At 42.3% G+C, this 24,804-nt stretch overlaps 1 protein-coding gene across 6 annotated transcripts in view; it reads left to right on the top strand.

Annotated features, from left to right (window-relative positions):
* The first annotated feature begins 410 nt into the window (after window positions 1–410).
* Window positions 411–24,804, top strand: part of dock4b (dedicator of cytokinesis 4b) — a 119,919-nt gene continuing 95,525 nt past the window's right edge. For 3 of the 6 annotated variants that reach the window (XM_067582547.1, XM_067582545.1, XM_067582544.1), the window contains exon 1: window positions 413–647. In XM_067582547.1, the coding sequence (XP_067438648.1) occupies window positions 611–647 (37 nt within the window). In that variant the 5' untranslated portion in view covers window positions 413–610. Of the gene's footprint in view, window positions 648–24,804 lie in introns of all 6 variants that reach the window. The other 3 variants (XM_067582546.1, XM_067582548.1, XM_067582549.1) reach the window with 2 other exon arrangements.

Here is a 24,804-nt window from a genome sequence, read left to right as displayed (position 1 = left end):
CTAGCTTAATGTGTGTTTTAATGGTAATGGGCACCCACTAGCACCAATACAAACAGCAATGACGGGCACGTTCAGCAAGCAAATATATGAACAGCTAACGTTACTGCTACAAAAATGTCAACAAGGAAAAACATTTGACTAAGCCTATGAACGCAGTAGGCTATTTTTGGTTGCTTAACACATTCACAAGACTTATTAGTATGCGTTTGTGCTAACATAACTGAGAACTAGATGTTAAATGAATAGCAAAAATAGTAAAAATGTATTTAAATACATCAATTTTAATATAACATGCTAGCACAGCTTTCATACTCTTTGCCCTTTTACGTCACGCAACTCAGAAATCATGGAAAATCCAATTTTAGTGGGCCATTTTCAGTGCGCTGACTTCCTAATAGTTTTATTTCCGACAGCACCAGAAAGCGTCACGTCTACACTACGAGCAGCAGTAGCAGCGGCGGCAGCAGCAGCGCTTTCTCTCTCTGAAACCTAAACAATGACTCCTGCTACAGACTGGAGGAAAGCACACCAATAGAATGCGTTACACAGAACCAAAAACCTGCATTTCGCTGCTATTCCGACCGCTCACTTAAATGTGCCGACCGTAAACATGTGGATACCTACAGAGCATGAAAAATACGGCGTCGGTAAGTTTATTGCCTTTATGTTTTTAAACTGCTGTCCTCTGCGTTCACTCGCATTCAGTTGTAGGGCATGTTGTGTGTAGAGAGGTGAACTGATTTTCACCAGTGCGAATGGTCAGCCTATAGTGAGTGAGTGATTTTTTTTTTTTTTTAAATTTAAATAAAAGGCAGCATCAGCTGTCTTTCAAACAGCCCATGATGAGAGCTTGGATTTCATCTGACTGCCACATTGCAAAGCATAGGGTTGTCGCTCTGACCCCCCATGGTTTGCCAAATGAAGAGCCACATTTTGATTTTTTCCCCCTCCACTCATGCTTTGCCCTATTTACCCCTTGCATTGCCAGGGAATAAACTAGTTTGCTATGTTAACTCCGAAGCGCTTTGTATTTGCTTTTGCTATATTGTGTCTGTTTGAATGAGGGGAGGGGGGGGTGAAACAGCTGCTTTACCACAGTCAGTTGCTTCTTCAATTTTGCTCAACCTGTGTCGTTTCCTCGAAAGAAAGACAAATCTGAGCAAAAGCAAAAGAATAAATCTTCTTTTAATCCTAGTGTATTTAGGTTTGAGATTACTGAGGACCTTGAGAGGTCCTGGAAATAAATGTGTGTATCCTACAGTGCATTGTTCCAGGCTGTGGGAGGCTGTGAATCAAACACTGAAGTGAGACAAACAAGGGACAACAACACAGCCAAATGTGGGGGGGAAAAAAACCTCCACACAGACTGTGTTCTGTTGGTGTGGTAGGAATTTCTTCTTTGCCTGTCTTTTACCCGCAAAAAAAAAAAAAAAAAAAAAAAAGGGGTTCTCATTGAGATGCGACTGCTGAGAGGCGGCTTAAATGTCTCATAATAATATTCCCTAGAGATACTGGTCTGCTCTGTGTGTGATGCTCTAGTCCCTACATGATCCCACAGCCTCAGTGGAAACGTGCCAGTAATCATTTTGTAATTTGTGCAAGGATGCCAGGAAAAAAAGTGGCCTGTTAAAAAATAAATAAATAAAAGATATTAAGCTGTGGATTAACAAACAAACCACTGTGCTGTTTCATATTTGCTGTAAATCCAATATCTTGTATGTAGCCTATCTGGTTGCATAATAATACTCCCAGGCTACCGCATGTAAATGTTGCTTACTGTCCAAAAAAAAAAAATGCACTAGGGGCCACCTTGCCACCTTGACCTGAAATCATCGAAGCACAGTGAACAAGGAACTAGCCTTTGGCCTCTCCATATCACGCTCTGCGGTCTGGTCACTTGACTGCCCTGCTAAATTTTTCCCCTGATATAGACTTGTTTCCCTTCTCTCTGCCCACAGTGCTAAAGATCTGACCTGAGTCACCATGCAATTACATTATATCATACTTAATCCTGCGCAGGACAGGTCTCTGGAGACCATAGCCTCCGTATTTTGATATGGCAGAATAGATTTATTCCATTTAGCTTCTTAAACCTGCTGCCAAAGTTCACTTGGCTGGATAAAAGGAGGACATTTATTTCCAACACTAAATACTTGCCATTGTCCTCAAACTAGAGGGGGGCCCTGTTAATTGGATTAAGGCTTTTATCCCTTTTTTTCTCCTCCTCAATAACAGCAATAAGACTGCTTTAATTGGCTGTGATTTATTTTTTAAGACATGTTTTGGCAGTGGTGTTTTTCTTTTGTGGTTCTTGATTCTTTTGAGGAAGGAACTAGGTTGCTTTCCTGTTGTGAAATTCGGGTTACGTGATACACATACGCACACACAAAGACATGACGAGAAGCTTATGGGTTGGCACAGGTCGGTTTTTTGTTATGATAACAACAACTTTAGCTTCAGCATGTTAAGTGGTTGGAGTTCAGTCAGGTTGATGTGCTTTCGGTCTCTGTTTTGTTTGTGCTGTTCATTTTCTATCAGTGTCTGGAGAGGCTGTCATTCATTTAGGTGGATCATTGTAGACTTCAGATAGACTATGTGCTTTAAAGGGTGTCCTTAAAAAATTTCATTCAACATATAATCCAGTTAAATCAAAGACATTTTCATATTGCCTAGACGTTTAGCAAGGTTATTGCAGTGTTATTACACAAGACAAGGCAGCTGTACTCCCAAGTTGTTGACTTATTTTGGAAGGGAAAGGGTAACCACATGTTTATCCTACTGGCAAAATAACCTCACACCAGTAATGATCCTGAAATGACCATTGATCCCCGTCTGGACACAGAAAATAACATGGAATCTCATCCTAAATTATTCATGCCAGCAGGAGCAGCTGTTGCCTTTTCACAAATATCCACAACTTCTACAGCAAAACAATACCTGAAATGCTATCGAGCTGAATAGCACCTCAGTAGAATTATCATAATTGATCCACATCTGTTTTTACTTCAATGTGCAGTCTCGGTTTGTCTTTGAAGAATATCCAGGCTGCGGTATTGCTGTGATATCTAAATATTGGTACAAGTAAGTCCCTACGTTAGCCATTTTAAATGTGATCTCCTCCAGGTGCTTTCAGCGAACATTTTATCCCCTTTTGACAGAGAGGGCTTGGAATTCCCTGGATCCACGCAGGAACATTTGATCTCCAACCAGTTCGAGATGAGATCAGAATGTCTCGCTGTCTAATTGGAAGGTTGCACCGTTTGATGTCGATCTGTCTTACTAGCGAAGCGGGGCCCAGGATGAAGCCACTGCCATTGATGAAATATGAATGGACCCTCGGCGAGTTGATATTAAGGCGCCCATTAGCCCACCAGTGGAGTGATTGCTAGTTTTTAACCCGAAGCAAGGCCGTTGGAAGATTGATGAGATGATGTTAATATCTGATTCCTAAATGGACTGGCTGGGATATGGAAACATTACATATACAGATGTTGGTCCCTAGAGTTAGAACAGAATTTGGCAAAAAATCTTTTAAATATGCTGCCTCTTCTGCCTGGAATAATGTACAGAAGAGCTGATTGCTATGGAGTAATTTAAGTCAATTTTAAAGGACCAAGAAAATAGTACTCTTGATCAATGGGATTGCATTAAAACTGGATTTTTTTGACCTTGTAATGCATAGTAACTGGATAATGTGTTCACTCGTTTGTAGTATGACAGTTGTATTTGTCTGTTTTTGTTTATTGTTGTAACGATGTTCATGCTGCTGTCTTTTTTATAAATATATATATATATTAGATTCAATCAAGAGGGAAGATCTTTCATATTCAAGTCATGTTTCTGGACTCAAAGATGATGAGATTAGGTAAAAGAAGATACAAGGAGGCATGAAGTTAGTTGAGATAACTGAGTCTGGGATGTAAGACGTACTTGAGGAAGTAGATAATGGATAATCTGTCGCAAATGTCACAGAAGACAAACACACTTTGACTCAGTCACATTGTGTCATATTTAGACTAGACGTAGCGTTAATGCTGTAGACAGACAGAGAGTGAGGCCTTTCTCCTCATTAAGGCCCTTTGATACAACCAATCAAGCATGTCATTGCTCATCATAATTTAGACACATAATTAAACCATTTTAACGAGCCGGTTTACATCCGGGTTGAATTCTGCACCGGTGGTTGATTGGAGGAGCTTGATTTAGTATTCAACCACGTTCCATTCACCAAGTGCTACGGAAAAGGAAACTAGCAGCATGAGATAAAGACAGAATGGCACGGTGGCCTGATTGAATGTTCCTGCCGGAGGAGTGGCTGCGACGGAGGGCCGATGTCGGGCCTGGGGCTTTCTTGCTCTCCATCGGCTGACATCGCCGGTTCCTCCCTGTGGGGATGTCGCTGTGTTTGATGGGGGGTGAAGGAGGGAGGAAGGGGGTGATGGGTTGTTGAGGGTGCTGGCGCGTGTCAGGGGATGGACTCATTGTCGGGGCAGCCGCCCTGCCCTGTTACCCCCAAACTCCCCCTCTACCCCCCACTCCACAGGGGATTAGCAGGTTGTTTTGGAGGGGGCCCTGAGGCCCATTCCACCATTATACCCATGATTCCCTAATGCAGCAAGCCCCAGGGCGATGTATGGGAAAAGGTGGGGGGAGGGGGGCGTGGTGAGGTGAAGCCTACCAGCTTGTAATTGCTTCCTCGCCCGCTGCCTCGTCTCCATCTGCAGAGATAGCACCCCTTCTCCTCTGTGTGTGCACACATAACTAGTCCAATGCAATCATTCAACATGGCAAGGCACTGTAGGAGGCTCCCCAGAGAACTGAACAGATGCAGAAAATAGAGAAAAAAATAGCACAAGAGAGCGTTAACTACCTAGCCCACTAAACACAGGCTGTTCCCCGGTGTGTGGTAGGGTTAAATAAATCTACATGGACATGTGACATACTATATGTCACATGTCCAGGCTCAGCGAGCGTTTTATTCATCGCTGATTCACTCTTGACAATAATAGGCACTGTAGCACAAATACGGCCCGAGACGTGAGGACAGAGTTGGAAAAATGCCACCGCTGGTTTGTTTGTGTTATTCAATTAAATCATGCTCTATTTATTACAGAGCCTTCAATTATAAAAGAAAACACCCGAACCACACAAACAGCCTGTTTGTTTCGATCTGACAATACAAGGTACAGGAAAAGGGAGACAACTGTGTGAGCTTGGTTGTGTTTTGTGGAAATTAAACTCTTTTCTTTTCACCTTCACACTGGGTGAATCCCATCGGAGTTGGTGACACATAGGAACCAATATGCGGCAATAGTCCACAACCATGTATAATGTTGAGACAGGCAGCTGGGGGTAGCTTTCCTGCATTTCCACTCCAGTGGTGTCCCAGTGTGCTTGCTGTAGAGAGATGATGTTTCTGCACGGAGATGGCTGAGTGATTTCCAGTTTACCAGAATGCATTTGGCTGTTATAATGGCCATTATTTCACATTTGCTTCACATGAATTACTGGTTTCATCTGCTTGTCCGTCTGTTAATTCCTCATACTGCTAATAGGCGTTCTTTTGCATATTAGTTTTAAAGTAAGAGGGCTAGTTTCCAGTGATTTAGTTTTTCTTTCTTTTTTAAATACTGAATGGACTTGGTGGCTAGCTTCCCCTGTTATGAAACAGCCTCTGCCTTTTTTTAGCAGGCCTGGTGTGGCGCAGTATGTTTATGGTCTCCCTGCCTCGATATCAATCTGTGATCCCTGCTCGAGAGAGGTTAATGGGATATGTCCTATTAGGAATTCAGCAGCTTAACTGATCAGTAGCGCCCCTGTAGTGGAGCCAACAGAAGTGTGTGTACGTACGTGTGTGTGTGTGTGTGTGTGTATGTGTGTGTTTTTGTCATCTGTGTGGGCCCAGGGAAAAAAAAATGACTGACATGCTATTTTCATAAACGAAGGGCGTCTGCCTCTGACAATCACTGTGATTGGCGGGCGAGAAGAGCTGTTTATGCGCCAAGAGACACTTGTTTTTTGTGCTCATTTACGCTAGAAAAATGATCGCCTGCACCGGTCCAGTGTCAGTTATCTGTGTCCCGTGGCTGTAATCCAGGCTCACATGTATTGACCATAAAGGAAGTGTACATTGATTTGTGGGAGCGGTTGTGTGGATGACCCAGTGCATCGTAATGACCTCAAGGCTTCCATTTTCCTATTAAGCTCACTTTAATAGTAGCTACTTCCCCTCAACCTCGAGTTACTAAAACCAATGTGCTTAATTCATTATTAACACGCTAATAAAAAGGAATAGTAATATTCTGTTCAGGTTAAATCTTATATCATTAATCTATTATTGATGGCTAATAAATTGTCACGGAAGGCTGTGAGGACATATGCATTATTTAAGAATGTGGAGAGCTAATGGTTGTGGTTGTCTCTGTCTTAAATGACCCTGTTAATTCTTGAATATAGAAGTGGCTTCTAACACTCTCTCATGCAGTCACAGTGGGGGATGTGTAACCAGAGGAGACTCGTACAGATCGCTTCGGTCCAGTTCTTTGTTTTAGCTCTGCAGTGTAATCTATTTCTCTGTGGGATGATTGACCCTCAGTTCAAATCTGCACTGGGGCAGTTTTTCCTCAGAGCATTGCTTCTCTTCCTCCTTCCATTATGGTCTTATGAAGGACATGTCCACAATAACTCGGGTAACTTTGGAAAATGTGTTTGTTCACACTGAAATGCCAAAAAAACAGAAAACGATCACATCTCTTCTTTTCTCTTGGCTAACGTCATGGTTTGACCTTTTTGACATGGTCAGTGACGTACTCAGCTGTACTCAGCTCAGTCTTATGCTAATTATGTGTATCAGCATACAGTAGCTGATCACATTACATGGATTAAATATATGTACGTGTTTCCATTAGTTATCAAACCTCAGTAGTTTTTGGGTGTAGCCCGGCCAATAATGGATTTTTGAGGCAGATTGCGATATCAGTATTTGAAAGTTTGAAAAACATATATATTCTCTTTTCTTTTTTTGGTAGATAAACACATAACATAAACAAACATTTTAAGGATTGCTTAAATCTGTTTTGAAAAAATTGTGTCCATCACATATGTGCTTAGCAGGACATTCTACAGTTGAAAACTAAACTTGTCAATGCCCTCTGATTGTTAAACGTATGCAATTTTGTTACATAACATCAGTATTTCTGTTCTGCATTTATCAAAACTTATCAGCTTATATACACTGATTTATCTGTGATGAGCTAATATCAGCCAATATATCAGCCTGGCCAATTTCAGTTGGCCTCTGTTTTTGTGTTCCAAAAATAAAAAGTACCAAAAGTTTGCATGGAATGTTTCATCAGGTCTTGTTTACATATTCTTTGATCAGATATTTCCTCATTTAAGTCGTAAGTAGTTGCTTGTTCTAAGATGACTTATCACTGCTGTGTTTGAGAAGTTAGAAACATGTTTTGGTATAGTCACCAAAGCCATCATCAAAACGTATTATTTACAAAATGTATTATATTGACACCAGTATTTAAAATTTACAAAACATACCCAGCCCTATATGTGTAGATTTATCTCATGACCATTATTGATGAGCATTTTCTAAAAGCGCTGATGCACCGTCCACACTTCAAAGAAAAAAACTGTATATATATACGCTTATCCACTTTTATATCCATTGCAGAGCATTTTCTAAAAGATTAGATTTTAGTAGTATAAATCACCAGCTTAGTGCGGATGGAAGGCGACAGCGGAGGACTAAAGATGCATTTGTGGACATGGCCTAAATGTATCTAAAGTGCCAAGATACTTTAAACAAAATAATACCTCGGAAAGTGCAGCTCAACTCTCTTCAGTTGAGGAGAGAAGCATCACAGTCCGGCTCGGGTCACTGAGTACACTGTCAGGAGTTAATCAGCGGGACGACGGTCAGGATTAATGTCAGCGAGAGAGACGGAGACAGAGGAAGAGGTTGAAAGGTCTTCAGACAGAAAGCTTGTGGACGCCATTGCCCGACCTTGACTGGGCGTTCACTCGTAGCACCTTCAACACCTCTCTGGCATCAGCTGTACCCTCTTTCCTCTGCTTTTGTCTTAATTGGATAGAAACGCTTCTGTATTACCGTTGTATCGAATTGGTTTCCTTTTGCTTCCTGTTTCCTCTCTTTGTATCCTCTTCTCTCTCTCTCCCCCTGCACTCTCCCGCTCATCCCCGCAGAGTGAACTGTTTCCAGTGACAGCAGGTCACACCACGCCTTGACCCTTATCTCACTTTCTGCTTCTTTTTTCTCATCTATCGCTCATTCATCCCTTTTCTGTCTGGCTTTTTTTTCCCCCTATTCCTTTATTTCTGCAGCCCACTTCCCTCTATCTGTGCCTCAGTCTATTTCACCTTTATTTTTTTTCCACATGTGTCTCTTTCTCTTTTGTTTCCCCCCCTCCCGCCTCTGGATCCATACTTACCTGTCCCAGATATCCCCATATACTGTGTGTGTTTGCCTCTCGTGCGTGTATTCAAGCACACATGCATATTTGCGGCTTTGCTTTGTATTTAATAGTGCATATGTGCATTGGTATGCTTGTGTGTTTGTGTGCCTGGATGTGTGTCTGCAGCTGCCTCAGTGGACTGGAAGTCTGAAGATGATAAAGCACTACAGATGCCCCATAGGCTTTAGAGTGGGGCTATAACCACAAAAGATGCAATCTTTTGGCTGTGCAACTATCTCCGCTTCCCATTGAGTTTTATTGAACACATTTCCTTTTCAGCAGAAGCATATCATTCCAAAATGAGATTTGAAAACACTGAAAACTGCAGTTTTGGAATTATTGCCAGTGTGCAATCACAAAGTTGTTGCTCTTTGATAGTAAGCAGATGTAGTCACCGGGTGCAAAATACAAGCATTTTAGAGTCTGGATTCTTGCAATTTTAAAGATATCAAGTAGATTTGACCCTATATTTGAAATGATACTACAACTCTATACACACAGCAGCAGCTATCAGAACCAATTGATACCTAGATGCAGAGAAATCATTTTATTTTGTGTTTGTTCACATTCAGGAACAGTGTCATATGTCTATTGCGTAAAGGTGTACGGTATGTAGCAGGCAGACAGATGGTATGTTCACACTGTCCTGGGTTTGGTTTTTGTGCCATTAAGCCTGTTTGCTTTATGTCCTTGGTACCAGTTTTATCAGTGTTTTCTTTCTCTTGTCTCTATTCATTTGTCTCCCTTTTTTTTTTATTACCCCTACTTATGTGCTGTGTACACATATTGGAATCACAGCAGGTTTTAGTGATGATCACTTCAGAAATGACCGTGAATATCTCCGTGGCAAATAGAGATGCTTGCACACATTCAGCACAGGTATGCCATATTAGTAGTGTATATTGACTGTGCGCTCAAGAGCTGTGGCAGTGACATTGATCGGTTTAGTTCCCTCTCTGCCCTCTCTGAGATTGAACTGTTTTCCTGTCTCTATCACTCTCTCCGTCTCTGTAAAGATCACACTGGGAGGATCAGCTGCTGCCTGGCTGATTTCTGGGCAGCAGCCTCTCCGACCTTGGCTGCTGTTTGCTGTCTTATTACCTGCTCACTGTGTGTGTGTGTGTGTGTATGTGTGCACTGCGGCTGCAGTGTATATAAGGACTCCACATTTGCTCTTTGTCCTCTTTGAGGTGTGTGCATGTGTGCGGGAGCGATCAGTTTCCTGCTCTTGCTGTGCTGTCAAGTCGATGGCCTGGCTCTCCTCTGCATGTCAACCTGCTGCATGCGTGGTGGCTGGCTCACAGCCCGTCCTCTCCTCACCTCTCCTCTGTCAGCTCCCCTCACTTCCTCTCTACCCGCGTGCAGAAAAGCCAGTTTAATGTCAGATTGACTTTCAAAAGGGCTTTTCATTGCAGCCCACCGCCGCTCGCTTGCTCGCTTTCGTCACGGCTCCCTTTTTTTTTTTTCAGTCAATTTGAAGAGACTGAAGTGTTCAGGCCGATTGCAATTGATTTTTGGCAAGCAAGACTGCTCAGTTGATTGAAATAGCTTTCCTCTACTGAAGAAGGCGGTAAAGGATGTATAGTTTTCGGCGTGTGATCGCATGCATGTGATTTTTCTTCATTTAGATTTATGGGGCAAAAGCACCGAGGAGTTACAACTTTGCAATGAGATTAACTCCAATCTCAGTGACAAAGCCCCAAAATATGATTACTTCGAAAATGAATGGTTCTCCCCAGCTGAACGATTCTTCTGAATTCCTAAATTAATTGTGTGAGTGTTGTAGAGTGTTATTGCCTCAGAGAGTCTGTTTAATTCATCAGGTTGACTAAACTTCCAACTGCGACCCAGTTCACTTCTTACGTCTCCTCTTTTCAACCCAGCCTCTCTTGGGGGACTGCTCCTATTTGGAATGTTTATCCAGTTAAGAGGAAAGCCTTCAAACCACGCAGACAGAGAAACAGATTTCTTAGTTAAATACTTGCCTTGAATTAATAAGCCCCCAAACATCTGAGCCGCCAGAACATTTGACGTTTTGTTTGTCTGAGGGGAGAAGACCGAGTATCTTCCCGCTTCCTGCCTCTCATAGATGATTGAATGAGGCCTTTTCAGCATTCCTCCAGCAACACCAAAGGTTGGCATCGCAGTGCATTGTGGGGTTGATTTGCTTTGTTTGTTCCTTTTTTTGAGGTTGCACAGAAGTCTCCTTCTGTTGATTGAGTCGGCTAGGTTTTTACTTGTCTTGTCATTTAAGAGCAAAGAGATGGAGTCGACATAAGTCTTCATATTTCTAATGTCTGTATGTGTTCATGAGTGTATTTTTTTTCTATAATTTACATGTAGTTACCCAGTGTGACAAGTAAACATTATCAAGTTTGACATTTTGGGAAATACTAGTATTCACATTCTTGCTGAGAGTTATACAAGAAGATTGATACCACTTTTATTTCTGTATATTAAAAGATGAAGCTACAGCCAGCAGCTGATTAGCTTAGCTTAGCATAAAGATCGGAAGTAGGGGAAAACAGCTCGCTTAGCTCTGTCCAAAGGTAAAAATATCAACCCACCGCCACCTAAGCATAGGTATTTACACATTATCTTGTTTGTTTAATCTATATAAAAAGACAGAATGAGCCAGGCTATGTGTTTCCCCCTACTTCCAGTCTTCATGCTAAGCTAAGCTAATCTGCTGCTGGCTGTAGTCAGACTTTAGTGTAATGACATGAGAGTGGTCTCAATCTCCTTATCTAACTCTCAGCAGGAGAGAGAATGATTATATTCCCCAAAATATTGCACTATTCCTTTATGAGAACCTCAATCATATGTTATTCAAAGAGATGTTTTGACCAGCTCTCAGATAGCAACAAAGCCAGGCATCAGAGTCACTCCAGACACTGGTATCAGTTTCTTTTCCTCCAGCCAGGCATTACCAAAAAAGACAACAACCAACCACTGTGGGGTTGGCTTTAAGTGCCTGTTTTCCACAAGCCTAACCTCTCTAAGCATCCACCTGGTGTATTTTTTATTTTCCTCCCTCAACCAGTCTCACCCTCAGGGGAGGAGTGAAGACCTAAAAGCGGAAAGTGGCGCCGTTAAAAGCGGTTGTAATGGATCCCCTTTGTGTGGGCGAGAGGGGAAATGCGAAGGAAAAACCCCCCACTGTGGGAGCCTTTGTGCGGGGAGTAAAAGCACTCGGCCTGGGTGAGGATGGCGGATGGACACCTCGGGCAGTCGGTTCAGTGCAGCAGAAGAGATGACAGGAAACAAAATGTATTGTTTGTATGTATGTTGGCTATGTACACAACATGAGCACAAACCATGATCCCATAGCAGCTTTCCTCTCACTGGATGGCTCTCATACCTTGTGAGGCCCCTGGCTATTCTTGCTAACAAGCAATTTGTGTTGAGAGCTGGCCTCAGATAATGTATACAGACGCTGGCATGGAAATAGTACAGGAGCTTGGGTGCCAGTTAGCATGTGTCCACGTTTCACTGGCATTTATTGCAAAAGATCCTTTTTGACTACAGATGGTTTTGTTGGTTAAGTGACAGAATGCGGTGAGATTGTGGTGGTTTCTGTTTCATTCCCAAGGGCATCTGAATTTAAAAATAGCTTTCAACTCAACAAGAAGTATTTTCCCTTAGAGTAATCTTTGTTGTTAATGGATCAATAATGGAAATCTCTTTTTGGATCACGTATCTCCCTACCTATTTATCTACTGCCTAATGACCTGTCACTGCTTCCATTTTGACCTTGAAGGTCATCACAAAGCCCAGTATCATCTTTCAGTCTTTGAGCACTTTGGGCTTTTTGAAGGAAGATGCTTTCATGTTGTTCCATTAGTTTAACTTGAAAGAGGAGCGAGAGAGATATCTTAACATCAGTGATTTATGTCTCACGTCTTTGAAACATGAATCCTATCCTATCGTCGTCGTTCACGCGGCACCTTGAGAGCTCGCTGGTACGCGGCTACAGCAGCGAAACGAGGCGTATTTGTTTTCCATCACCCTCAAAAATAAATTTAATTGGAGTAGCGGAATAGCAAAACACATTCTTCACAGCCAGGATACATGCGAGTGGCTTGCATGCCTGAGCAGATGCCCGAGTTGAGGCAGAACCATGCGTTGTCTTCCTCTCTGTCCTTCTCTTTAGACCAGCCTGGGCCTTTTGCTCTGCGCCGTGCTGACATAATGACTATGGGGATGCTAAAAATACTGATGCACAAATGGAGCATGCTGCACTACACACGCTTCTGACATATGTTTTAGCATGGCTGCTGATGTCTTGGTTTGTGATATCCATCAAATGTGCGGCAGTTTCTTTTGAGCAGGCTTATGGTCAGTGGACAGTTACTTGGACTACACATATTAATGATTCCTAATTCATTCAAAGTTCACTTCTGAACCAGCACTTACTACATTATTATATCTACAGGTGCAGTGATGCAGTCAGTTGGACATAGCTTAACATTCTGCGACTGCATCCCCTCCAGCTTGTGTTGAGTTCAAAGGTTAGTGCGGTAATGGCAGCGATTGAACGGGCTTGGAACCAGGCCATTGATTTGTAGGGGAATGTTTCCAGGCATCATCAGTGGTGATGCGTCACCCGTAAGCTCCCCCCGGACCCTCATCTGGACTGCAGCCTTAATCCTCTTTACACAGGCTGTCCTAATGCACCAGTAACTTTACCACCACCACCCAGGAATACAGACAGCGTGACAGTGGCTGGCTGTGACTGGGCATGTTTGGCTTATAGCTGTGATACACAAACATGCAGGAATACAAATTTGTTGACTTTTAGGACAAATAACTTTGTGAAACTCTTCAAAGTGTTGTTTTAAATAAAAGACCATGCTACAGTAGTTTTATTTTCTTGATAATTTGACAGTTGTATTAAAAGTCATAACATTATCTCATTGCCAATTACACATTGGTCCATTCAATCAATTTGTGATGTCACCGATGTGTTACTGTCAGATGTTGTAGATCATTGTGTGTTGGGTTTGGAGCGAGGGCTTTGTGATAATTCAGTATTACCATATATCAATTTTATTGACTTTTCATCATATGATATTATTCTGTTGCAATATTCTTAAAACTTAAACACATGTATGTAGACTTTTGTCTGATGTAATACATAACATTGTAATGCAGTTCATTGCATCAAACATCAATGCTAAAATTTAGCGTAATATGATATATTTGTATACAAATAATCACATTCATATTGTGATATTGAGTCATATTTAGTGCATAATAGGGTTGCAACTAGCAGTTATTAAAGTTTTTGATTGATCTGCTGTTTATTTTCTATGTGAATTGTTTTATCTACAAGATGTCACAGTGAAAAATGCCCATGACAGTTTCCTAGAGTCCAAGGTGATGTATTCATATTACTTTTTTTATCCAACCATAGATGCAAAACCCGAAGACAGTCAGATTACCACCATATTAAAAAAAAAAAGAAAAAAAAAAAAGCAAATCCTCACATTGGAGGAGCTGGAAGCTGAGAATGTTTGTCATTTTTGCTTGAGAAATGAAATGAGTAATTGTTCCTAATTAATTTTCTGTTGATACCAACTAATCGTTTCAGCTCTAGAAGCACAACATATTGAAATTTTGTCAGATTGTCAGACAATTTATGTTATACTGTAGGTTTATCTACTTGTAGTACAGAGAGAACACGCTTTCTACTAACTCCCTGATAGTGTTGCTGATGCACTGGTGCATCCTTAACATATGTGCTGACTGACCCAAACATTGTCTGCCAGGCATTTTTTGCTGGACCGCAGGGACCAGCCCCATAAACACGAATGTCCCTGAGTCACCGAGTCATTCACTGACTCACTGACTGAGTAATGAAGTTACATCATTGGTCGGCTAAAGCTTGGGACAGTCAAGTATCCCAGAATGCATTTTGCACCAACCGGCAGTAATGGCGGAGATTTAGAGCCAGGCTAAAAGCTGTTGTAATTTAATTTTCGCTGGAGGACATAGCAAGTGTAAACAAGTATGCAAGTCCAAACTTGGTGTATTTGGAATTGGTACAAGGTACTAGGCCCTTTGTCAAACTGGCTTCAGTCAAATCGCCCAGCACACTTTCTGGGGGCTTGGTCGCCACGTGTCTCCACATCCTGTATCCATTGTTTCAAATTAAATGCCCTGTAGCATTTCATAGTCCAGCCATATACTAGGTTTGGACCTAGTCTTGTTACAGAGTACCATGCAAAAGGAAAAGCGGACAACAGAATATGAATCAAGAGAGGAATGAAAAGGAAAAGAGAGGAGGAGATAGGTGAGATGGAGGCAGAGAGAATCAGACAGTCACAGAAAATGCGATGGTTGATGGGCTGTCCATTGATGGTCCACATGGAGTTCCTCCTCAGAGCTGAGCTGCCAAGGCTGGCAGAGCACCGTCCCAGCGTGTCTCTATCTGCCCGTTTGTGTTTCAGGAACTCTTTCTGTAGCTCATTAGAATCTTTATGCTTTCTTTCCCCCCCTGAGGGAGCGCCAGGCGTTGAACGGGCACACAAATGAGGCTACCTTTCTACTTTGTATAACGGTGTTCACTCGCAACTGTGGGAGGAGAAAAACAAAGATGAAATTAATCACTCTAGCCTCGTCCCTCCCCCTTCCTCTCATCTACTCCCTCTTCTTTCCCCCCTTCAAGTTCAGAGCTCCTGCAGACTTTTTTAACTAGTTTTATTTAATTACAGACAGCTTTAGAGGGTGCACACAACTGCCGTTGACCTAAATCAGGAAACTGGGGCGTTTTGTTTTTTTTTTTCCTTGCCCCCTCCAACTTTCTTACTCTACTGTATTGATTTTGTCTGTGTGGACCTGAGCACAAGCAAATTAGCTGAGCGCAGCCATCAGTTTGACACTGTGGCTCTCTGAGTCTGTCTCTCCGCCTGCCGCTCTGTCTTTCCCGCTGCATCTGAATAAGCCTAGTTTAGCCGGCGTGTAGTCGCCCACAGCTCCTTCTCCTTCCAATTTAATCTGGGGGATGTGTAGGGGACTTGGGAATCTCATCCATTTGGGGTCCCTGACAGGACGAGAGCCATTATAAAACAAATTGGAGAGCAGCCTCTTTGTTCACACTGATGTAGTCTCAGTAATGGACAAGATTAAGGCAAAGTGTGAAGCAGCTCCTCGAGCTAAGGCAAAATTCAAAGCAGGCACCGGGGATTTTCTTGTGTGACAGTCAAGTATCGGTTAATTATTTTTATGGCGTGAGATGGCTTGAGTGGCTGCTCTCTCTCCGTCTCTCTCTCCCTCTGTGTATCTCTCTCAGTGTGGCTCTTGGCTGTGTGATTTCCTACGTGGTTTGCTTTGACAAACAGAGCTCCGGGTTTGATTCCTGGAAGAAGCCGTTCCAAACCACGGTGGTTCTCTTTCTTTTTCTCTCCCTACTGTATGCCCAAAGTTCTCCCGATCCCAGGAATAATCCTCCTTGATCCACCAATGGCATGCAGCGCACAGGAAAATAGCCCCCGACGACAGCTGAACCCCTTAGCCCTGCAGGAATGTCCGACCACGTGCACACACACACACAGGCAATACATTTGGCAGTGTACCGCCGAACAGAGAGGTTCATTCTAGAGGTTGTTCTTCAGGAATCAGTTGCAACCAGCCACCCGCCCTTGTTTACATTTGCGATCTCGCTCTCGTATGTCGACTGCGGATGAACATGAAAGCAAATCTGGGTAACAAGTCACCGCCTTTTTTTTTTTTTTTTTTGTACTTGTGAGGCCCACATTTCCTGACATGCAAATGACTGAAGCACTTAGAAGGAAGGAAACCAATTTCCTAAAGAAACCCATTAGACATGATAACAACTGATTGCTGTGATATAATTTTTATACAACCTGTTTGTACGTGGGAAGAACATGTCTAGTTGTTTGAAAGTTGTCACTGTAGGTTCCTGTAAATCAGCATTTCATGTATGTATGTACACTTATGTCAAAACTTTCTTTCTGAATCTGACTTGCATATTTCTGTGTGTGTGTGTGTGTGTGTGTATGTGTGTATTGATGTCAAGTTATAGCAGATGTTTGTAGGACTGGCAGCCTAGTAAGCCACAGAATCCAGCCCTCATTTTTCAGTTTTTAGTGTGTGAAGCTGTTTTTATAGGAAAGAATGAGAATCAGTGCCAATATAGACACACACACACACACTCATTCATTCTCCATATCTTGTGGCTCATGGAAAGCGGAATGCATATCACATGAAAACATTTTATTTTTAATCTGAGGTCCCGGGCTCGATGACAGATTCCGTACTTGTCATATATCTTGGTTCAGTCACCCATCACCGCTGTCGCTGTCTCGTCATTGTTAGCTCAGCTCTATTGTAGTCTCTGCTCTTTCTTCTGTAGCGGTGGAAGGATTTGCGGCAGAACTTTTGCTATTGCTCAGAATTTCCTGATACCCAGTGGTACACTTTGGACTTGTAAATACCACTGTTGAATGCCTCTTTTGTTTTAAGATGCTCAGGAAAAGAAACTCTATTGTTGTATAAGAGTGTTGCAGATTGCAATAGAAATCAAATTGGAAGCTATGGACTTGAAAAGCAATACTCTTTATCTTTTAGTAGTAAAAATACTTCATTCAAAGCCAGAAATAGACGAGTAAGTATTACTGATGTTCATGAGTGCTGATTTTTCTGTTGGAGACAATCATGGCTTCTCTGAACACATGACAATGTCCATATATATATATATGAGTATACAAGACATAAAACATTAGAGCTGCAATGGTTAATTGATTAGTTGATTGACAGAAAATGAATCAGCATCTTCACATTTGAGCATCTTCTCAAATGTGGTGATGTTATGCTTTTCTTTGTCATACATGATGGTAAACTGAATATCTTTGGACTGTTGTTCAGGCAAAGTAAGACATTTAAAGATTTAACCTTGGACTCTGGGAAATTATATCAGATATTTTCACTATTTTCAGACAGAAAATGACAAAAAATAATCAGCAGATGAATCGATAATGAAAATAATTGCTTTTTGCAGCCGTGTAAAAGAGAGAAAAGCGGCAGATCCTGGCACAGGAGAAGGTGGAGCTAGTGAATGTTTGGCATATTAGGTTTACTGTCTATTGTAAAATAAATGGACTTTTGCAGATCATTTCTATTGTGACATGGTATATTTTCAAAGCTGGTCTTAAAAGAAGTAAATACATGGCCACAAGCACACACTGTTGAGTGTCCGATCTGTCTGTTTATCATTAAGCAATCCATCCATCAGGTATCTGTCCGGTCTAGTGGCCTGTATTTCCTTCATTTCACTCTAGCCTCCATGTGATTTGCTGAACTTAACGCTTCACAGGGTTCCCTTTAAGTTGTTAGCTTAGCTCCTCTTTTGCCCATGTTAAGGGAAGCTGCCATATTCAAAGCTGCAGATTGGTTCCCTTTGTGAAGCAGTGACCGGCTAGCTGGCTGGCTGGCTTAGCTGATAATAAGGTATGCTTCAGTGGCTTGTATTTGTGTAGCACCTGCCATCTGTGTGTCCTTGAGTGGAACCTCTGTGTGTGTGTGTGTGTGTGTGTGTGTGTGTGTGTGTGTCTGAGTTACTGCACGCTGCCACTTCCTGTGAAGTCAAGTGTCTTCGATTGCCCTGGCTGTGCTCGGAGGCTATAGCCGTCTGTCAACGCGTGTGCGCACTTATTAACTCGGAACACTGTATTCAGGCGTGTCATGTTCGCGTGACCATGCATGTTTTGGTCCTTCCTGTGTCTCGACTTCACGCGGTGATTCCGAGTACACATCTAACACCCGAACCTGCGCCCGGCGGACCTCCAGCTCAGCGCAGACCACCGACACTGTGGTCTTTTCATTCCCTCTCTCGCTCTTCATACACTCCCCCACTGACTCGATTCACTCACTGATACTTGTCACTGCGCTCTTTGTTTTATCTCAGCTACCAGGCCAGGATGTGAAAAGAACGTATAGAATTCTTTTTACTCTCCCTGTTTTGTGTTTCATCTCGTTTGCAACAAACTAGGCTAAATAAGACTTTTGGTGGTTGGCGGTAGAATTGCCAACTATGAGCAGACGTGGAAACAAGTAATATAAACTGTCTTCATCACCAGCTTCTACCCTATCATCAACATTGTCATCAACTTCTCTCCCTCCTCCCCACTTTCTTTGCACTCCAGTTACTGCGTCTCCTGGGAGGCTTAGCATTTAGCGGTAGCAGCACGGGGTCATTTTCTCCTTGACTCACTCATATTGTGCTTCAAAGGGACACGTACGGTCAGGCTCATCACTAATGGAAGACTTATGATCGGAGCGGTAATGAGATGAAAATGGCTGCTGAGGTTGAGGCCAGTATTAACCCCGTGGTCCACTGCTGACATTTATCTGGAGGGTCTCTCTTCTTTCTCTGGTCATCCTCTTTTTTTTAAACTTTACTCAAATTACAGCATATTATTTGCTGTTTTTTTAAATGCTGCTGTCCTCATCAGTCTCCCAAAGTTACATTTTCACCTCCTTCCCTTGTTCTCTACCGTGTCACCCCTTCATCTCTTCACCCTCACCCTGTCTATCGACCCCTGTTGATCGACCCAACTCTTAGTCTAACCCTTCTCGCTATCTTTGCCTTTGCCTTCTGTGTGTGCGTGTGTGTGTGTGTGTGTGTGTAGCCCTTGGGCTCAGTGTTGCTAATCAGATGAGGCAGAAGCCTGCCTGCCCATAGGGATGATGTTAACACAGCCTGTTGTTTAGGCTTGTTTAGACACTGCTGACATAAGTGCACTTAAACGCACACATTTGAAAACATATAGACGCATTAAGATGCCACACAGACACCAAGGTATGTGTGTGTTTACAGGAAGAGGCCAGGCTGTGGTTTTTCACAGAAAATAAAGTCATAAAATCTCACTTCTCATTTCCTCGCTGCCCTCCACACCATAGCCCCAAACCCTGGAGAGCTACAGAGCATCACTGCCCTTTTATTATCGTGCAATCATGCATGCATGATAGAATTTACCCTTTAAGAGCATCTATATGTTTATTTGTGCCTGGATACATGGATAGATCTCATTCTGCAGTGAGGAATGCTGAACAATACTTTTAATTTTAGCTCGGAGGAGGTATTTGTGTGCGCTGCCGAGTTGCTGGAAGTTCACTCGTCGTCTGTGGGCTTTTGTGTAACTGCTCATACCCTACAATTGAGAGCGCGGCAGTGATGATGCAGTTGCATGTTGCCTTAACAACAAATCAGTGTCCAAAACAGCCTCGCATCTGTGCATAATAAAATGTGTAACTCCTTCCCAGGCTACTGTCGTGCAGCAATCCAGCGGGTTTTACTAAGAAGAAAGCCTCCATATGGCTGTTCACGGCTCGGTGCAGATTCAGAGACGCTGGGCTATACCCCCCAGCTCGCCACGCTAACACGCATGCGGGTGTGTTTGTGTGCGTATCATGTGCCCTCCCGCAGCCCTATCTGCGCAATCCCATGCATGTGTGCCTGCTGAGATACTGTATGCGCGTGGGACAAGATGCTTTTCATCAGAGTGGAGTGAGGAAACATTTTTTAATGAGGTGATAAGCACCAGCTGTCCAGTATGATATGACAAAATCAAATGGTATGATACCAGCACATTAACACGGTAACACATGCTGAGTGTACAAATGAGAGGCATCACTCAAACGCGGAGATGCAAAGACCATGTACTGTATCATCCTCAGGCTTAAAAACCCTCTTCAATGTTCAAGGTCCACTTTATTTATTCATAAAAGCATAAAAATTACACTTCGCCTGCTCTTATTAAATAACGCAGATTAAAGATCAGTACAAAAACATGAAATGAAATAAAAGATGCTCTTTGAATGAACCTTAAAATGTAAATACACACAAGATAAAAAAATATATTATATAGATTATAGAAGAGCAGAAATTGCATTGTATAGTAAATTGTACTCTATAAGTGAACATTTCTGCAAAAAGTGCCTTCCTCTGAGCGTAGAAAAGTAAAATAGCAGCATCTTATTTACTACTTTTGCAGCATCCAGATGTTCGAATTATGCTAAGGTGCATTGGTCCATAATTCCCAGATGCAAAGGATGATGTCTTTCGTAACGCCATACAACATTTTCTCCCCTTCCTTTACCATCGTCCTTTACAGTGGATTTTACATGAACTCTAAAGGAACTTTAGCCTTAAAATTGGTTTGCTTGATCAGTTTGTTTTAAAGAGCAGGCGGTCTTAATCTTTGGTGAACTCTGAGTGAACGTGCAGATTGGTGAAAGCACAGCTGCCTAAGCCTTGGCATAGAAACTCTGAAACTCTACCGGAGGGGTCAACATCATTCTTTAAAAAGATATCGATCTTTTAATTCCTTTTGATTTGTCACCTATATGTGTTGACAGTTACACAATTCCTTTTGCAATATTTGGATTAAATGCTTGTTTGGCTTTGTGGGTAGGTGTTGACTCTAGTGTTGACTCTGGTTGCCCTGTCAATGTCTCTGTTTTTCTCTCATATACATAACCACTCTTTAGTGTTACCTAACAGCTGTACTGAAGTCTGTGCTTTTTTTATTGAGCAACAAGTTAAGTGACTAAGTTTCAACAGTCTTGTGTCCGTTCTGTACTTGAAGCTGTCATCACAGTAAAAAGCCCAAAGGCTGATAAAAGCATATGTTCTTTTAAAAAGATGAAAATTTAGATTTCATTGTATACCTGCAGCAAGTTGAGGCAATAAGGATTTATTAATTGCAGTTCTGTTGTGAATCTTTTTTTATTTCTACCACTAAATCCCCAAATTTCATTCTTTCATACGCAGTCATCATCGCCTCTCTACTTCCTCTCAATTCACGTGACTCTCGTGCGCTTAGCTCCCCGCTCTCGTCCACACCTCCCTCCGCTGGCCCCTCCGCCGGTCGTCGAGTGCATGTTTAAGGGCCGACAGGGAGTGTCTCTCTTCCCCTCGAGCTGACATACAACAGGGGGCAAAGAAAGTGAAGTGAGATGCACGAGAGCTGACAGCTACTTATCTCTTCTGCCTCTCTCCTTTGATTCTTTCTTTCTCTCTCTCTCTCTCTCTCTCTCTCTCTCTCTGTCATCTCGTCTCTCTTCTTTTCTATTGTCTCTCGCTGCCGCTTTTGTTTGTCAGTCTCACTGTTCTGCTGTCTTCATCTGTCCTTCACCTTCTCTCTACCCAGTCTTCTCTCTGCTTGCTCCCCAGTTAGCACAAATCCCACTTGTGTCTGTGCATCTACAGGCTTGAGGCTGTGGCTCTAGGCTACACCGCGCTCGCCCGTTTTCAGTCTCTTGACAGCCGCATAACACAAATAAAAATCTGAACTAAGCCGTTGCAGCAGTTTTACCTGCTCTGCTAATACAATCCGATTGATTTAACTTCACCTTTGGGCAGCATTCTCCCTCCCTTTTTCTTTTTTTTCTAAATGCTAAACCTTCAGTGTTTGATATTTAGCCAGCCGGACCTGCAAGATAAAACCACAGATGCTGTTTTTTGGTGGATTTTGTTTCATCACTTTTTCATCATAGTTTCATCATCCTCAATGTGGACCTGACTGCTATATGGCCTGGAGCAATGAAAACGAGTGTATGTGCATTTCATTTTATTTTTTTTTTTACTAGTGTTGGGTAAGTGTTGCTGATGTCATGTCAAAGAGATATGATGTCACACTATAAAATGCACCACAAACCTCAGTGGATTGAGAACCAGTGTGTTTGTGCATTCTCACAGGTACGCATGTGCTCTGTACGAACCGCAAACTCGCGTGTCACCATGTTGATTTCCTGTCAACTTTGCGTGCGCGCGCGTGTGTTTACGCCTTCATGCACCACTGCAGCACAAGTGCATAATTTGTTGTAATTTGATTCAAAAGAGCCCGAGGTGCAGATAGAGGTCAGTCACACCTCCTCTTTCCTGAAAGAGAGAGCAGTTGAGGGACGGTAGAATGGAAAGGAAGTGGAGAGGCTGCAGTGAGTCAGAATGAGGGAGACAGATTGATGCAGTAGGTTTCATTTGACACTCCCACTAACTGTTATACCTGGAGGAAGAAAAGCAGATGTTTTTCTGCTCATCTTTTTCTTCCGTACTATCCATCTGTCAGTGGGAGCCGAGGTCTCCTCTCTACTATTCTACTCTGCCAATCTAGATCTCTCTACAGTATCTCTTTGTCTCCCCAACTCTTTTTCTTCTATTGCTCTCTCGTCAGCCACACCCACACCCTTCTCCTGCTGTATATTTTAGCCTTTCTTTCTTCCTCCACTCTCTCCATCTTTCTCTCTGCAGGGTGGGAGGATGTGTAGGCACCGGTGTCAGCGTGACTTCAGCTGCTATTGAAAATCAAAACTCTCTAAAGCCGCAGCTCCCAGAATTTGCATCTGAAGTGTTATGAGTGTGAGAGGTGTCGTGTGAATTGCCAGAAATCTCGACTAACCCCAAAATCATTTAAGGGATGACTCTGATTTTTATTTTCATAGCTTAGGTCATCATTCCTGTGATGGCACATGGCAACATTGCTAAAAAGAATGAGTGTGCAAGAGACACAAGCAGTCAGATAATGAGGAAAGCAAACTTCAGGTTGTCCAAACTGAAAAAGAAATGGTTCATGGTTTACAGACCAACTTCCTGCCTCACCTTTGAACACACATTAATAGTGCATGCACCCAGTATTCCTGTGCAGTGAGGGCGTTTTTACTGACGTTTGTTGCGGTCACATTTGGTTTTAACTTCAAGTGAAGTGCTTTAGGGTGATTTCACACTCAACCTGTTTGGTTCACACCAGCTTGAAAATGTCGATCTTAGTCTACTTTTTAAGGGATTTCTTTGGTGCGGACCAACCACAAGATTTTATGACAATAGATATGTGATATTATCACAAATTCAAAATCTAAACTAGTATTAAATCCATTTTCTCTGGCTGTGAACTGTCAGTAAATGATGTAAACATTTATGTAAATCATGGTAACACTTATAAATGTCAGCTTGTGAGTGCAGAGATTTTTCCTGATCAAAGACAGTAAAAAGGAGTTAACACAGAGGTGTGTTGTGTTTGTGTCTCACGCCATGGATTTTGGCAGTTCTTCATTAAAAACCACACTGTATACCTCCCCCCTGTAATTGCTAAAAGAAATGGAGTGTCAGTCTCCACAAATAGGGCAATCAGTTATTTCTTTGTGAGGTCTTTTGTCACACCGGAGAACATTTAAGTGCAGCGTGGCTCAATGTCAGTCGCTGGAATTTGATTTCCCCTCATGTGGGCCCATGTAGTGCTGATAATGCAGGATGACAGTCCAATCAATGAGTCAGTCCAAATGCATTCATCTTTACAGCTCTTGGTTCATTAGTAATAAGTCAGTGTTTCTGGCCCTGTTGGTCAGCAGTTATTTGGCTGAGGATCATAACTGATAGAAATGGTGGCCAAAACTACCAAAATAGGACCAAAGTCGTTACAGAATGGAACTATTCTTTAGAAAAGCAACGTACTTGATGAGGATAATGAATTTGCTTTCACACTTGACATGTTTGGTGCTCTGTATTTACAGAGATTAAAAACACTGAAGTTGAATTGTGGCGGCAGCTCTACAGGCGTCCTCTTGTCTTCCAGGGAAAGCTGGCGCCCGATCACTTCCTAGTGAAATCCGGGCTGGCAGGAATGCCATTCAAGCCAGTCACAGGAAGTGTCCCTTATGTTATCATTCACCTCACTGGCTGTAACTAACTATTCCAAGAAGATGAACCACAAAGAAGCGAGAACTCTGAGCCATGTTGAAGAGGAGTTTGTGTACAAACCCCTTCAGAACAATCATTGATCTGTGACCATTCAGACATCACGGTGAGATAATGAACAGAAATAATAATGAGTCATAATGTAATAATCCAACAATAAATAGTCCAGAAGAGGGAGGAAAATGGCACATTTATTCAGGTGAGATAAAGCCTCTCAAGAGGATTATTATAATCATCTCATCTCAACTTTGGCATCAGTGGGCTATCTAATGCATGCACTTAGCTAGCTTTAAAACCAAACACACACCACACACAGTCAGTTTAATGCCTGCGAATGATGAGAGGCTTTAGCGCACTGACCTATATTTCTATTTAATCTGAGTCATTTATGATTTCTCCCTTCTGCTCCAGCCAGTCGGACAGATTGATCGTTGCTTTTGTTGCTCTCTGTTTTGCACTTTGTGACTGGGGCAGAATCTAATGTTATTGTCAGCCATTGATCATGCTAATGAAAAAATATGTTGTTTTTTTTGGCGTTTTTTTTGCTTTTTTACTTTTTCCCGTTTGAAACACCGTCAGCTCTTCATTTAGAAAGAGTGTAAA

The sequence above is a fragment of the Thunnus thynnus genome, chromosome 23 (assembly GCF_963924715.1).
Source record: "Thunnus thynnus chromosome 23, fThuThy2.1, whole genome shotgun sequence".
Classification (NCBI taxonomy): Eukaryota; Metazoa; Chordata; class Actinopteri; order Scombriformes; family Scombridae; genus Thunnus; species Thunnus thynnus.
Note: the sequence above shows the minus strand (reverse complement) of the source record. Positions and strands in the feature narration are given on the sequence as shown.